The sequence below is a fragment of the Lissotriton helveticus genome, chromosome 9 (assembly GCF_964261635.1).
Source record: "Lissotriton helveticus chromosome 9, aLisHel1.1, whole genome shotgun sequence".
NCBI classification, from domain to species: Eukaryota; Metazoa; Chordata; class Amphibia; order Caudata; family Salamandridae; genus Lissotriton; species Lissotriton helveticus.
The window spans coordinates 395684505-395700861 of NC_136070.1; the positions used below are offsets into that span (position 1 = coordinate 395684505).

General features: G+C 45.4%; 1 protein-coding gene across 2 annotated transcripts in view; it reads left to right on the forward strand.

Annotated features, from left to right (window-relative positions):
• The window catches only part of CCNK (cyclin K), a 414782-nt gene extending 406579 nt beyond the window's left edge, over positions 1-8203 (forward strand). For both annotated transcript variants that reach the window (XM_078660137.1, XM_078660138.1), the window contains one exon: positions 6954-8203. In XM_078660137.1, coding sequence (XP_078516263.1) covers positions 6954-7573 — 620 coding nt within the window. In that variant the 3' untranslated portion in view covers positions 7574-8203. The remainder of the gene's footprint in view (positions 1-6953) is intronic.
• Positions 8204-16357: the final 8154 nt, after the last annotated feature.

Genomic DNA, 16357 nt, shown 5'->3' on the forward strand with positions numbered 1-16357 from the left:
GTTAGGCTTCGTGCCGACACCGAACCATGATGCCTTCAAATGTCGGATGGAGTTTCACGAAACAATGCGGCGCATCAAGCTTAAAAAATTCTTTTGTAAACAACCAACAGAAGTAAGCAGGGGTTTCAATTCCAACTTAAGAAAACCCTCCTCTTTTTGCCCGCCAACCGCTACGCTTGGCCCAGAAACCGCGGTGTTTGAAGCAAAAGTCTTAGAGGAAATTAAAGGCATAGAGAATAAGAACCAGTCGATAGGCTTCAGGAATATGACGAAAGAAAATTGGGATTCCATTAAATCTTTGCAGAACAACGACAAAATAACCATCAAGAATGCGGACAAGGGCGGTGCCATCGTGATTTTAAATACATCTGACTACGAGGCAGAAGTTCGAAGACTTTTAAACGTCAGAACTAACTACCAACCCCTTGTCAGAGATCCTACACCTGAACTAAGAGAGATGATTAGGAATCTCGTTGCCAATGCAAAAGAAAAAAAGTGGATAAGTACAAGGGAGGCGGAGTTCCTCGTTAACACAAACCCTAGGACTCCTGCCTTCTATGTCCTCCCAAAAATACATAAGCCTGCCAGGCCCCCCCCTGGCAGGCCTATTGTGGCTGGTATTCAGTCAATTTTGGAACCCCTGTCCCAATTCGCAGACTACTACCTACGCGAATCGGTAATAACTCAACGTTCCTATGTCAAGGACACAGCAGATATTTTAAATGTCCTTGATTCAATGACCTACAATCCTGCCACAGAGTATATTGTGACTATAGACATCGAGTCGCTGTACTCGTGTATCCCCCAGGAAGCAGCCCTATTAGCAACTGCTAAAGCACTCAGCAAACAAGAGTGGTTTTATGATGCTCCACAGAGTTTTATCCTACAATGTGTAGAGCTAGTCTTGACAAGGAATTTTTTTGGCTACAAAAACGAGCTCTTTCTCCAAGTGACGGGAACGTCAATGGGAGCCACAATGGCACCGAGTGTGGCTTGTATTTATGTGGGGCAATTCGAGGAGCACGTCATCGATACCGATCAGAACCCTTTTAAGGAACACCTACGCCTTTGGAGGCGGTATATCGATGACGTGCTCCTCGTCTGGTCGGGAGAGGAAGACTGTCTCCTCCAGTTTCTCAATTGGCTGAACACGCAAGACAGGAGTCTACGCTTCACTTGGAACTACCACCGGACGAATGCAGTGTACCTGGACTTGGACATTGAGGCAGCAGATGGAAAATTCGAGACCAGGGTTCATCAAAAACCAACAGATAGAAATTCTCTCCTTACGTACCAATCTTACCACCCCCGGGCCCTCAGGGATAACCTCCCGGTGGGTCAATTTATGAGGTACAGGAGGAATTGCTCAAAAACTGAGGCCTACAGAGAACAAGCTATTGGCTTGAGCAACAGGCTACAAGCCCGGGATTACCCGCGTAAAATAATCCGTCAAGCCAACAAGAGAGCGCTCAATACACCGAGGACAGCACTCCTAGAGTCAAATAAAAAAGAAAAATCTGAATGTATACCAGTGGTCATGACTTACGATCCACTAGCCACAAAAATCCGACAAGCCATCAGGAAGCATTGGTCCCTTCTTAACACACAGGACCATAAGATGCCACCTCCTCGTTTCGCGTTTCGAAGGGCCTCCAATTTAAAAGACAAACTCGTCCATACCAGGATGATAGAGAGGAAACAACCAGAAGCCTCGACTGTACCTAATGGCCATTACCCCTGTGGCAACTGTTCTGTGTGCCATATCACCAATAAATGTAACACCATCCAGCTAAAATCCGGAAAAACCTGGACGTTAAATCAGTTTAGCAACTGCAATACTACGAATGTAGTCTACAGGTTGAGCTGTGAATGCGGCCTTGAATACATCGGGCTGACGTCGCGCAAAATCAAGCTGCGCATTCAAGAACATCTAAGCACGATACGACAGGGCAAGCTAACGACAAAACTAGTGCAACATTGTCATCGCAACAAGCACACCTTCACATGGGTAGTACTGGAAAGAGTGATGGGGGAGGCGCAGTCGATGGAGAAGCGGCTGGCGACTAAAGAAGCGCGCTGGATTTTTCAAGAATCTAGTGAACAACAGGGACTTAATGAGTTACTGGAATGGAATAAACTACGATAATCTAGTTGTTTCTTGGCTCAATAAGTCAAATTCTTCGACATATAGAACATACTGTAAATATAGGAATTGCCTAGGTATCAGTTATACAGTGGTTTGATAACAGTAAAAAACATCTAAGATAGCTGATTTTCGCTTATCTATCTAACCCCTGTGCACTTACCTATACACACTGCGAATATGTCTCTAACTTATAGTCACTGCCATAATAATACACCATTTCCACACCATTAATAATAGGACTTTAATGGGTCTGGGGAATTGGATAAGGTGGCAAGTAACTGTCTGAAATATGGTTCTTTCATTAGAAACTAGTTACATTTTGAAACAGAAGTAATATTCCAAGATGGCCGCTGTATTTTTGAAGTTTTCGAAGGGACATGTCATTAAGATAGACTGTTCCAAGATGGCGGCCGTACTTTTGAGTCATGCGAATTGACATCTGTGTACAAAGTATTTTCCCCGCGTTTATATCTCACCCGGGTAAGTGTAAGTCCACATGACAAACTAAATGTAACACGACATTATTATATAGCTCAAAAGACACCGTAAGTGTGCAAGCGGGCACGTGGTTGCAGGGTCCAATCACCGACCTGCTTCCCACGTGGTGTGCCCGGCCAATCAGAGCCAAGCTACGCGGAAACACTGATAAATAAACTACAAGCCCTGCTCATGACGCTCCGGTGTTGAGGAAACGCCGTTTGCAGTACCTCCACGAGTAAGCATACAAACGCGGAACCTGATGACGAATAGACGGTGAGAGTAGGCATGCTGATGTTAATTTTCGCCCGTATGGCGTTTTCCCCGTGTCATTTGTCCAGGCACCTAAAGAAGGGAGGCGGGACCCTACTTACCGATCGGAAGGGGGTCTTGAGATTTTTGCACAGAGCCAGAGCGGTAACGGTATGAAAGTAAAGGACTTATCTAGGTAAAGAGCATTTTCAATCCATAACAGGGTGCAATGTGGATATTAAATATGCAGTATTACTACAGGCAGATGCCCACATATATATATATGTGTGTCTTATGTTTTTGATTTCCAGCATTTTAAAAGCACAGTATCGCTGGCAGTGACAACGTAAATATACGTTGGCCCTGAAGAAATTGCCTGATATAATACCTAAGGCAATGAAACATGTCGGCTGCGGGTTGAGTATGAGGCGATAGGTAGTATTCATATCTCACCCTTTTATATTACATGTTAAACTGCAATGCAACAAGAAGATATAAATAAAGTAAGAGTAGTATCTTGCTGCGCAGTTTTGTGTGTGTTATATGTTGAACGTTGTTAGTCCGTGTCACATATATGTTGTTTGTACACTGCACCATTCACTGTTACTTTCCTTACTTTGGGTTTTGGACACGTTTTCGTTAAGCTATTTGACACCGATGATGAGAACAGGGCCGACCTGGTGAGTACCAACCAGGGGCCCCATTGGTGGTGCGCCCGTGAGGTGTCATCTAGCTATTCACACCTTTTTCCTAAATGTTGTCCCTCTAGTGAATGTCTGTACTGTGTTGGACGGTTTTCTGTTTATCAGAGATGGGCTCATTTTTTAACGTTGGCAACAGCCTGAAACAGTGTTATAATCTCTATGAATAGAGATATAATTAGAGTGCTCTTTGGACGATCTAGAACTGTTTACAGCCCTACTTATTTCTGTGTTGCCTTGAGGACTGGGTCATTTTTTGATTAGTGTTGGATTGAGTGGAGGGCGATCCAGTCCTTTCTGCCCCTCTTGACTCCTAGTAGTTGAATGTCTTCCAGTTAATGCCACATCAGTAACTATAACAAAGGACATGGTCCTTTGAACATACTTTCATGTGTATCGTATATTGTGAACATGGTTATGTACTCGCCCAATACAAGAGTGGCTGAGCAGTAAAAGGAGGATGACCAGGTGAAAGGGAGGATCACAGTATGTACAGTGGAGTCCTTGTGGCTGAGAAATGTTTCAGTTGACTGGATAGAATGATACTTGCAGCACCCAATGAAATTGGATTCTTGGAGCAAGGTAGAGGGCCGGTCTACATTTGAATTTTCTTTAGATGGTGCCCTATATATTGACTACAGGGTAGTCCATGCTGTTGCCTAGTACCGGAGTATGGATGCAAAGAGCCCAGGTACTCTTAAATCACAAATTTCTGATTGTATTCCTACAGCGAGGGGGAAATAGGTGAGAAAGGAGCCAATGGGAATAGGAAAACATTCAACACATTTTCTTTTTTGGAATATTTTTTATCAATCATAATTTATAGTACATATTGAAGTGAAAAATTGTCCATTATTTAATAAGTTGAGAAGATTCTACCAGGCGCTATCTCCAAATAGTCATTTTTTCCAATCATTAACTGCTCATGTTTGTGGAATTCCCTGCAGTTAGAAATTCCTCACATGCTGGACCATTTAGCCTTATAGCGTGTTTTGACAATTAATTTTTAAACTGTAATTTTAGGGAAGTATCTATTAATGAATCTGTTTACCTGTTTTTATTCTTTTTATTTGATTTCATATTTTGTTTTATTTTCCCTTTTATTATTGTACTCTTGTCAGGCACTCGTTCCACATAGGGGTATTGGCTTTGGAGTGTTGCAACTTTTTTTTCAGGTTTTGTTTTGTTTTCAGAATCATATTACTTTGCAAAAGCTCTTGTGATTACTACATCTTTATCTTTGTCACACCGATGTTTCAATTTAGACATACCAGTCAAAGTTGTGATGCTTTTTGATGGTGTCTGACTGAGAAAGCAATATCATGTAGGCTAGGTTTTTTCAGGAAATGGAAAGGTTTTCATAAGCAGTGGGCAATGGACCGCATTATTCCTCAATTTCAAAACCAGATCATTATACATCCAGGAAACCATTATTAACACACAAACGCTGAAGTTCCCTAGAACCACTATGAACGCACACCTGCTTTTCTCGAATTTGCTTTTACTTACTGGTAACCATTCAAAGACATGTTTGAAGTTTCTTTCTAGGCTTAGAAGCATTGCATCAGACAGGTGGTTCGTAGAAATGATCTGTCTGACGAACCTCTTACAATTCATGTGCCTACCTTCAAAAACTTCACCAGCTCCACTAGAAATTGAGCCCTTTCAGCAGAAACCATCCTGGAGCAAGGGTTGCTTGCTCTTGAAGTTCAGGTGTTTCATTAAAAATCTTCCCAGTTTCAAAGAATGGCAAGAGCTAACTCCTGATTTGTTCTGTCATAAATATTTAAATCCAGATGTAAATTATTATGGAGAGCTCAGTATCTCATTCCAGGGGCATTCATTTTGGCTTTAAATCTGTTCCTTTGCTAGTCCCGAAATGTGTGCCATAAATTGATACAGTTAGTTCAGGTCTATATCAAGATGTCTGTATGATACGTTTAGACACTCCCTGGAAGTGAGACCAAATAGGTCTGCAGTTGTGTAGAGTCACCTAAAAGCCAATATCCAAAGACCCATCAGCTAGTAATCTTAGAAATGTGCTTCACACCATTGTGAAGTCGAAAGATAATACTACAGCCTTCTTCTGTTTGTTGGGGTTTCTTCCTTTAGCACAATAATTGTCTGTTTTCCTCAGGTTACTTTGGATTATTTTGATAATGTACTACTTGTTCCTGTCCTAGTATCATGTTGACACCCCTTGTTTCCTCCCTTAAACTCCTTTCCCAGATTATAAAACTCCTGGAACAAAATTCCATTTTAGCGGTCAATGTTTAATTCTGAAGATTTGGCATCTAATGTGAGCCACTTGATTGTTAGAAAAAAACAGCGTGCATCTCCAGATGTAATGTATATACTCAAAAAAAGTAACTTAAGATTGTGAAAGTGGCTTGGGATTAGACTGATTGCTTTGACTTCTACATTACACCAACATATTGCCACCCGCATCCTTTCCTTGTTGTAATGCCATCCCTGTATGATCAGGTCGAGATCCTCCTCTTGGTCAAAATTCAGCACTGTCAGCATGTTTACCACTTTGATAAACCATAAAATCATAAATCTTGGTTCTATCTCTATAGGCCCCAACCGCTGCAACCTAAAGTGTTTTTCACCCATTATCAAGCAATGATAAAAATGCGTGTTAAGTGGCTTAAAAGTAGTTGTATTTAGAAAGTTCCGCACTTTTGAATAAAAGAGCATACCGAACCGTTCCTAAAATAATGTGGTTTTTTTTGCTGCATTCGGTCCAAAGAAATCAGAGCTGTATGTTGAATGATAAATACAAAGTTTGTTTGTCCTGTGTGCCGTTTCACTTCTCTAATTGCTTTAATGTGGTGTGGGAGGGGGGACATAGCCCCCACAAAAAAGTAGTTATGAAGGAAACGGGCAGTAAAAACTGCCCAGGAAGGAACGTTAAATGCATTTAGAGCTGGATTGTCTTCATGTTAAGTACTAGATTGTATCTCATTCTTAATTTGTGCATTTATTGTTCTATTCAGCTTATTCATGTTTCCTATATTTGCCAGCTTAAACCCGTCATTGTACTGAGGATATTATTCCACCATGTCTCTGAAATTTTAAACATGTTAATTCACTTTTAATGAATTTTCAGATGTGTGACTCTGAATTTTGTTTTGAAAATTCTGGTCCTATTCTAGTTTTGTGTTTTTTAATTTAATAAGCGTATTACTACAGCATTCAGCTAGTTCTTCACTCTATAATTACTGATTGTATATTGGTCAGACAATTTAGTTGACCCACTTCATTCAGTTACTCTCATGCCTGGATGACATTGAGGATAATCTAGTTTTATGGCCATACTTAGTTGTAAATTTACACCTATTTGGAAAAATAATGAAATCTTTTGTTTCATGCAGATCGCAAGCCGCCTCAGGTAACAGCTGTTCCAGTTGGAGATGGAGATCAGACTGGTACTGGCGATGCTGGAGATATGACAAAAATCCAGATTCCTCCTCTGTCACACACTGCCCCTGTACATCAACCTTTGTCTCTTACTCACCGCCCTCCTCCCCCTCACAGCAGTTACATAACTGGAATGTCTACTACAAATTCGTACATGTCTGGTGAGGGTTATCAGAGTCTTCAGTCATTGATGAAAACTGAAGGTCCATCCTATGGATCTTTGCCGCCATCATATGGTCCACCATCCCACCATAACATGCCATACCATCCACACGTATATCCTCCTAATCCCCCTCCTCCAGTTCCTCCACCTTCTAATTTCCCTCCTCCCAATCTCCCACCTCCTAACCCAGGATATCCTCCCCCACCTTCATACAATCCTAACTTTCCTCCTCCTCGAATGCCTCCAACACATTCAGTTCCTCAGCATCCACCACCTGGAATGGGAATGCCTCCAGCCAATTATCCCCCTCCTTCTGTTCCCACCGGAGGACAGCCTCCAGTACCACCCCAGATACCACCACCTGGCATGCCACCCGTTGGAGGAATGGGTCGTTCCTCGTGGATGAGATAGCACATAATGGATGCTTGTAAATATTTATTGACTAGAAGCAGTTTAAAGTTCAAAGCAGTTGAGTTTGTCTTTGCAGACTGAAAGAAGAAAAACGTGTATGATGCTGCATGTTTTGCTATAGTAAGAAAGCATACAGTATTCAGAAATATTTTGAAACGATATTCTGGTTTAATATTTTTATTGAGTGCTGTATACAGCTGGTTTTGAAAAGTGTACAGATTTGTGTAAGGTTATCTCAGCACTTGATTTATTGTATGCTATTATAGCCATATTGGCTTAAAGTAGTCCATCAAATTCTACTTCCCTACCTAACATTGCCACGAAGATTCATTCAGAATTTGATAGGTTTATTGTACCTATTTGTTCATAAATATACAAAATCGTTTTCATTTTGGTTCCATACAAATAAAAAAAGGGCAGCCATTTAAAAATTATTTTTTTACTTTGCTGATCACTTTTTTCGTAATGCCTTTGGGGGGTGGGGGGGGTGAAATTTTACCCTATTTTTCAAATCTCTGTACATAAAGTTTGTGTTTTTTAAGTGTGAGAGTCTGAATGTAATGTCGCCACACAGGTGTAAATATACAGGTAGTTCTTATGAAACCAAATAAAAACTGGTTCTAAATCAAATTTGTTTTTTTTCTTCTTCAATGAGTAACATTCCCAGAATTTTACACCACCGCTTGAAAAATCAACAAGTTGCCACTAGAATGAAACATTTCCTAGCTATTGTAACGTAAAGTTTCAATTCTATTAAGGACTCTGAGGCGAGGATTGTACTTTTTCTTTCTTTACTTTATTAACAGCAGCCATTTTAAAGCCATCAAACAACAACTAATCCCATGATACATCGGGAATATGACAAAAAATAATAGTGTCCATGTCTAGAGCGTCCCCTGCTCTCTGCTCCGATCACAGATCCCTGAGGTGCTGGTAGTCCTCCTTCAGGGTCCAACCTCCCTCTTTCCTTGCTGTAGGTCCGCCAGCCCAGAGGCATCACAAATCTTGTTTTCCAGAATCTCCTGAAATGCATAACATAATATAAGCGACAATCATGGTTAAGGTTTAGCCTGCAAGGCAAACAACAGATCAAAAGGATTAACGTAACATCTGGACATCATGAACCGTTAAAACATTGTACTTACTCCAGTACGTGGGAGGGAAGGAACAAAGAGACCTTGTGCCCTGGGTGGGATAATCCTCGCCTCCGAGTCCTTAATAGAATTTAAACTTTCTGTTACGATAGCTAGGACATTTTTCATTCTATGGCAAGACCGGAGGCGAGGATTATGCTTGTTTAAAGCTTGCTCACCACTAAGTGAGCCGTATCAATAATTGGGTTAAAATAAAACTGCTTAAAAGTGGAGTCTGAAGACCAATCTGCCGCATTCAGAATGTCTTCCAGACGAGCTCCCAGGGTAAATGCCTTAGAGGCCATTTCATTGCTCCTCTGGCCGAGTGGGCGCCAAAGATCCGAAGATCAATGCCAGCTTCCTGCATGACCCACCTCAACCATCGGGCAATGGTGGGAGAAGAAACCGCCTTATGAGGTGTCCAAAGTGCAATGAGCAATAGTTGTTCCCCCTAAGGATGAAATTCCTCCGACATCTCCTCATATGCCTTGAGGCAAGCCACCACACACAGCTTTGGAGAATCCGGGAACGCCGGATAAGAGAGAGATCGTGTTCCACACTTTGTCCGCCTGCGGATCGTAAAAGTGACCCCCATGGGGGGAAAAAATCTGATTGGTAATATCAAGGGCCCGGACATCAGAAACCCTTCTGCACGAGATAAGGCAGAGAAGCATCGCTAATTTCGCTGACAGGTCCTTCCTAGAGAGGAACCTATCCGGCTGCCCTGACCGAAACAAATGTAAGACCTAGTTAACATTCCAAAGTTGAGAGTACCGGGGTTCAGGCGGCAGCGAGAGACAAATGCCCGAAGAAGGCGGCAGACCGAGGGATGTTTACCACCGGTGACCCGTCAACGATGGTGTGACCTGCCGAAATGGCTGAACGGAACGTTTTGATAGTTCTATAAGCCAAGCCTTCCTCCGCCAGAGAGGCCAAAAAATTCAGAATTGGGGTTACATTTGCTGCAACAGGATTGAGACCCCGTCGCACACACCAACGATACCACTTTCTCCAGGTGGAACAATAGTGCTTGACTGTGCTGTCGGCCAAAGCCTTTGACGTGAATCTCTCAGCCGCTCCCGAAAGGCCTGGGACCGCCCAGCGTCCCCTGTAATCCTCCATGGCCGAGACAACCCTGCTCTATCAATGGATGAGGAGCTCCGGCCGGATCGAGCAGAAGCGATGGAAAGAGGGGGACTGGGATTGGAAAATCCCAAGAAAGTTCCAGAAGAACCGGAAACCATACTTAAGATCTCCAAACCGGGGAGTCGAGAACCACGTCCGCTTTCTGGCGTCGCACCTGGGCTGAAACTCTCGTGAGCATGGCAAATGGGGGAGAAGCATAGCCTTGTTTGTTCTGCCAATTATGCAGAAACGCGTCCGTTTGTGCTGCGATGGGATCCGGTCTCCAACTGAAGAACCTGGGCAGCCGATGATCCAGGCGAGAGGCAAAGAGGTCCACCGTAAACAGACTCCAAAGAGACTGTAGGTCTGCGAAAACACCCGGATGCAATCTCCAAAGACTCCTGTCATGGAGATGTTGGGACTGAAAATCCGCTATCTGGTTGTCCCAACCCAGAAGGTACTCCGCCGTCAATGACACATGATGGTTCAGACAATACCTCCGAAAGTTTGCTGCCATGTCCAAAAGAGCCCTTGAGCTCGTGCCCCCCAGATGATTGATATACCGGACGGACTATATGTTGTCCATCTTGAGCAGAACACAAGAACGGACTGAGTCTTTGGTCCAGCATTGGATCGCAAACGACCCGCCAATAGTTCCAGACAGTCGATGTGCAACTGCTGCTCATAAGAGACCACACACCGCTGGTTGTGAACTCGCCACACCGTGCGCCCCAGCCTGATCTGCTGGCGTCTGACTCGATAACTAGATCTAGTGCAGAACCGAAAATCGCACGTCCATTCCAGGCCTCCATTTTGGAAAGCCACCATTGAATCTTCTCCCTGGCCTCCGCATCGAGATATACCTTCTGGAAATGAGAGGCCTTTGCAAAGATGCCGTGCTTTGAGGCGCTGAAAGGCCCGGTAATGGAGAGGGCCTGGGAAAATGGCTTGGATGGACGCTGACAAAAGACCTACGATGCGGGCTGTCTGAGAGGGAGTTTGCGTTGGATAAGAGCCCTCCTCAACTCGTGGCGGATTTTCCTAATTTCCTGGACTGCAAGGCTGAGAGTAGCGGTGACCGAGTCAATGGAAAACCCCAGGAAGACCTCCTGCTGGGACGGAACAAGCATGGGTTTCACCTCGTTGATTACGAAGCCCAGGCTTTGAAGTAAATTGACCGCTGTCTGAAAAGAGCCGTGGGACATTGTGGCCTAAGTAAAATGTCGTCCGAATAAACTATGAGTCACATGCCGGACGCACGCAGACGTTCGATCACCGGACGCAAAACCTTGGTGAAGCACCAAGGAGCGGAGGATAGACCGAAAGGAAGTGTGGTGAACTTGTACACCTTTTCCCACCGAAGAAAGTGCAGAAACCTCCGATGCGGAGGAAAAGTTGGTATGGTCAAATACGTGTCCTTTAGGTCTAGCCGCGCCATCCAGTCGTTTGGTCTGAGAAGGTCGCTGAGGAGATGGAATCCCTCCATCTTGAAGTGTCTGTAAACCAGCCACTCGTTGAACTCGTGCAAATTGATCACAGGTCTCTGGCCCCCGTCTGCTTTGACCACTACAAAAAGATTGCTGATGAAGCCGCGAGCATGGTAAGTGGACTGCACAACTGCCCCATTGATTAAAAGATACTGGACCTCCTGATCGACCAAGGCATCGACCGCCGCTGAGAATACCAGAGGACGCGGCGGAGCCTGCTGGAACGGCTCCCAGCGGAACTCTGTATGGAAGCCTCAGACAGTTTGGAGTACCCATGCGTCGCCCGTGACAGAAGTCCAAGACTGGAAAAAATGCGCCAGCCGGCTCACCACTTTTAGTTGGGAAGAAGGGAGAACACTCGCGGATGAGCTGGAGACCACGCCGTTTCTGCCACCACGGTTTTTCCCTCGTCGTCCCCTCGTAGGGTAGAAGTTTCCGAATCTGGCCTGATCTTGATAAGCTGCTTGGTTGGGGCCTCCTCTCTGCCAGTTAGGGCGGACCCTAACTCAACCGGCCCCTCTGAAAACCCGCGGACGAAAGACCTTTCGAATAGAAGTTTGCGCCCTGTCCAAAGACGTGAATGTATTCACGAAGCGCCCTAGCTCTTTCATAAAGGGCTCACCTAAGAGGCCTCCCTGGGCTATGGCCCCCTCCTCTGAATCTGCCAAATCCCCCAGTTTGGGGTCCACCTTTATCGACGGGGATCTTCGTGTCTCCGTCAACAGGGCGCAATTGGCATTTCCGAAAAATACCACCTCGCGATGGGCCCAGGAGGAGAGGTTTTCTGGAGAAATCAGGGCCCCTGACAATTTGGCCTCTTCCGTTACATCGAGAATTTTGGTGATGGGTCCAAGAATATCCAGGAGCTTGTCTTGGCAAGCCCGCCAAGACCTTTCGATGCCGCAAAAATCCGTAAATGATCCCAAAAAAGGCAATGTCGCCATGTGCGGGTCAACGTAGGGGGTTGCAGCCACCTTTCCTTCCAAAGAGGGGTGCGGACACTCCGCCCTAAGACAATTATGCATCGATGCCTCTAGCGGCCGGTGCATGCGGCTGGCGACATACTGGGTGACCTTGTCACAGGATGCCCAGTCAAAAGCCCTAGGATGTAAATTCTCATCTGGGTCCAGCTTATCGGCCCAGTGGTTCTGCTCGTCCGCGCCTTGGTCAGAAGTGATAGGCGCTGGTTTGGTAGGCTTGCTAGAACGTGAAGATCCGGCCCCTTCATCGTTCCCATGAGCAGAGTCGGGAGTGGCAGCTGCAGTAGAAGGCTTTCCTAGCTAAGAAAGCATGGTTAAGGCGGGTGAAGGCGTCAGTATCATCCCCTGCGTCTTTGGCACGCTTAGCGGGAAGCGGTTTAGGGTCAACGGTAGCAGGGCTGGTAGGTAGAGAAGCTGGATTGGACTGGGCTGCTCTGGCCAATCTGTCACAGGCTAGCTCTATTTTCCATGAGAGGCCATCCTCCAACGGAGCCATAGCCTGCTCCACTGCCTTATGAATGGAAGAGTCTAGAGCATCATAGAAATCTTCGTCCCACTGCAATGCTGTGAGCGGGTCTTCCTCCCACTGGTCATCCTGGTCATCCAGGTAAGCATTCTCTTAGTATGACTCCATAAGTGTAGAAGAAAACACACTACGTAGATAATGATGGAAAGAGAACACTATGTAGGTTAGTGGTGCTGACAGGCGGAGAGGACGTCCGCAATATGGGAGGCTGGGGGTCAGCCTAATTATGAGCAAGCAAAGCTCGCACTCGGGAACCAAGCCCGGGACCCAACAACCCTGGTGCCTCACTGAATGGGCAGCCTGCCCAAGAATGGGCCCCAGCAGGACTCGACCTGCAGATACAGACTCACAGGAGCGTTATTTGCAAGGCCTAAAGTACGGACCCCCGAGACTGGGCACAATAGCCAAACCACAGCCTCATAGAATGATACAGACCTAAAGACAAAGGCGTGCAGGGGGCGTGATAAATAAATAGCTGCCTAATGGCCGAAAACAGACCCTAGCCGGTGTAAGGATAGGCGGAGGCTCAAATGCTGCTGTGCGACCCAAGATTCAAACGCGCGGAATCCCAGGAACGGACGCAGCGCGGAGGACGCAGACACGCGCCCTCTAGCGGTGACAGCACACACCGCGGCTAGGGAGTAACATTCCTCGCGGCCGGAGAACGAGTCAGCCGAGTAGGGCTCAACACAGAACCCTGAGGCACCCCCTTGGCCAGCTTGATGTTTCTAGAGTAATGGTTTCCTTGCATAACTCGAAAGCTGCGCTCGGATAAAAAGGACTCCATCCATTTTAATGCTCTGCCAGCTACACCCCCTCTCTCCAGATCGTAGAGCAAAGTATGGTGGGCGACAGTGTCGAATGCGGCACTTAAGTCTAAAAGAATCAAGGCCGCAGTCTGACCTTCGTCCACATACTTCCGAATTGTATACCTTTCGTAGACAAAACAAAGGTTAGAGCGAGATTGCACTCTAACAACGGACGCACAGTATGCTCAATCATTGGTCATCAAGTCCTGCAAATTTATCCATGTTTCAACCATTTTATTCCATTTGGTCCAAAAGTTCATGATGTTCATCACTTTTTATCCTGTCACATGTGAGGCCCTTATGTATTCAACAGTTTCTAATACGGCCAGATATGCCAATACATGCCTTTTTCTGACGCATGTCGGGTACATAAAACATCCTCAGTGCTTCATCTCTTTACCCAATGCATTTCCGGGCTGCACGTTCTAGTTTAAATAACGATGAAAAATAGTACATTGAAAATAAATTGAAAGAAACAGGTGTGCACTTGGCTACCCCAGGTAATTGATTGCAAGCAACGTCTGCCCGTTGGGCAGACCTCGTTTTCCGTGCTGCACGTTAGTTTAAATAACGATGAGAAAAAGTACATTGAAAATAAATCGGAAGAAACCGGTGTGCACTTGGCTGCCCCAGTTAATTGATGGTAAGCAATGTCTGCCCGTTGGTAAGAACACGTTTTCCGGGCTGCACGTTATAGTTTAAATAACGATGGGAAAAAGTACATTGAAAATAAATCGGGAGAAACAAGTGTGCACCTGGCTACCCCAGTTAATTGAATGCAAGCAACGTCTGCCCGTTGGGCAGACCACGTTTTCCGTGCTGCACATTATAGTTTAAATAACGATGAAAAAAGTACATTGAAAATAAATCGAAAGAAACAGGTGTGCACTTGGTTACCCCAGTTAATTGATTGCAAGCAACGTCTGCCCGTTGGGCAGACCACGTTTTCCAGGCTGCACGTTATAGTTTAAATAACGATGAAAAAAAGTACATTGAAAGTAAATCGGAAGAAATAGGTGTACCTGGCTACCCCGGTTAAATGAACTGTATACCTTTGCCAAACATTACTGTTGAACCACTCTGGTGCAAAGTGATAGATTCTTATTCAATCAATCAATCACTACATTTATAAAGCACGCTACATACCCGTGAGTGTCTCAAGGCGCTGGGGGGGGAGGGGGTGCCGCTAATGGTCGAAGAGCCAGGTCTTGAGGAGTCTCCTGAGGCCAGCAGGTCCTGAGTCTGTCGTAGGCTGGTGGGGAGAGAGTTCCAGGTCTTGGTGGCGAGGTAGGAGAAGGATCTGCCGCCGGCTGTGGTTTTCCGGATACGAGGAACTGTGGCGAGGGCGAGGTTGGCTGAGCGGAGGTTTCGGGTGGGGGTGTGGAAGCTGAGACGGTTGTTGAGGTATGTGGGTCCGGTGTTGTGTAGGGCTTTGTGTGTGTGGATGAGGAGTTTGATGGTGATCCTCTTGTTGACGGGGAGCCAGTGCAGGCCTCTCAGGTGGGGTGTGATGTGGCTGCATCGGGGGACGTCAAGGATCAGTCGTGCCGAGGTGTTCTGGATTCGTTGAAGTCGTCTCAGGAGCTTGGTTGTTGTTCCTGAGTAGAGGGCGTTCCTGTAGTCGAGTCTGCTGGTGATGAGTGCCTGGGTGACAGATTTTTTCTCGTGTCTGGAGGGGATCCATTTGAAGATCCTACGGAGCATGCTGAGGGTGTTGAAGCAGGATGCGGAGACGGCGTTGACTTGCCTGGTCATGGAGAGGGTGGAGTCGAGGATTGAAGGCTGTTTTTCATAATTTCTTTGGTTAAATGGTGCTACACACAGCCCAAACACCCCCCCTGTCAGCAGAGCCGTACGCAACCCCACCTCCCCTTGACCATGGGCCCCAGTGTGCGGGCTCATTCATAAAGGGAGTCATCTGCAAGTAGTAGTATTCATCAGAAGAAGTTGTTTACTTTCTGTAAAAATATTTCTGGTGAATACTCCCCTCTGAATTACTGCCATTCATAATAGGGTCTCGTGGTAAGATCATACACCTTATTGTCTGTATGTTAGCTCTTTGGCTCCTCTCTAGGTTCCTCAGTTGTGCAATGAAAAAATGTCAAGAATTGACACTGGAGTGTAAACTATGCTATATACTCGTGGTCATGGTGAACTGCAAACAGAGTTGTGTGGTGCCGAAAAGTTATTGTGAAAATGGTACGACCCTGTCTAGTTCAAGGGAAGTATTCATATGGTGAGAAATCTGTGGGACGATATTATATCCACCAGAAATATCATTTCGGAGGACAGGTAACTTTTTACTAATATTGTGCCGATATTTTATTCTTTGTGCCGTTTTCTTTCTCTCAAAATGATTGTATCAAGCTAATTGACTATTGCATTCACTGCAGACATCTTTGAGTCCACGTTGAAATGTTCCTATCCCAGTGAGTCCAATCAGCATTTCATTGTTCTGAAGTATGATCGAATTAGTTCCATGGAGATGGACAACATTAAGCAGCTGTTAACTGTTGATATTACCAAGAGAACTTCCCCCAGTACGAAAGAGCAGTGTACATATGCCTTTTCCTTTTGTAAAGGTTTTCATCTTCTGATGGAGTTGGCTAGGTTAGGGACTGTAAACTATATGATCTTGCTTGGGATGTGAATGACTCTGAGGAGGCTCCAAAACTAACACCAACACCCCAGATGCAGCCGCATCTTCATACAAGACACAAACAC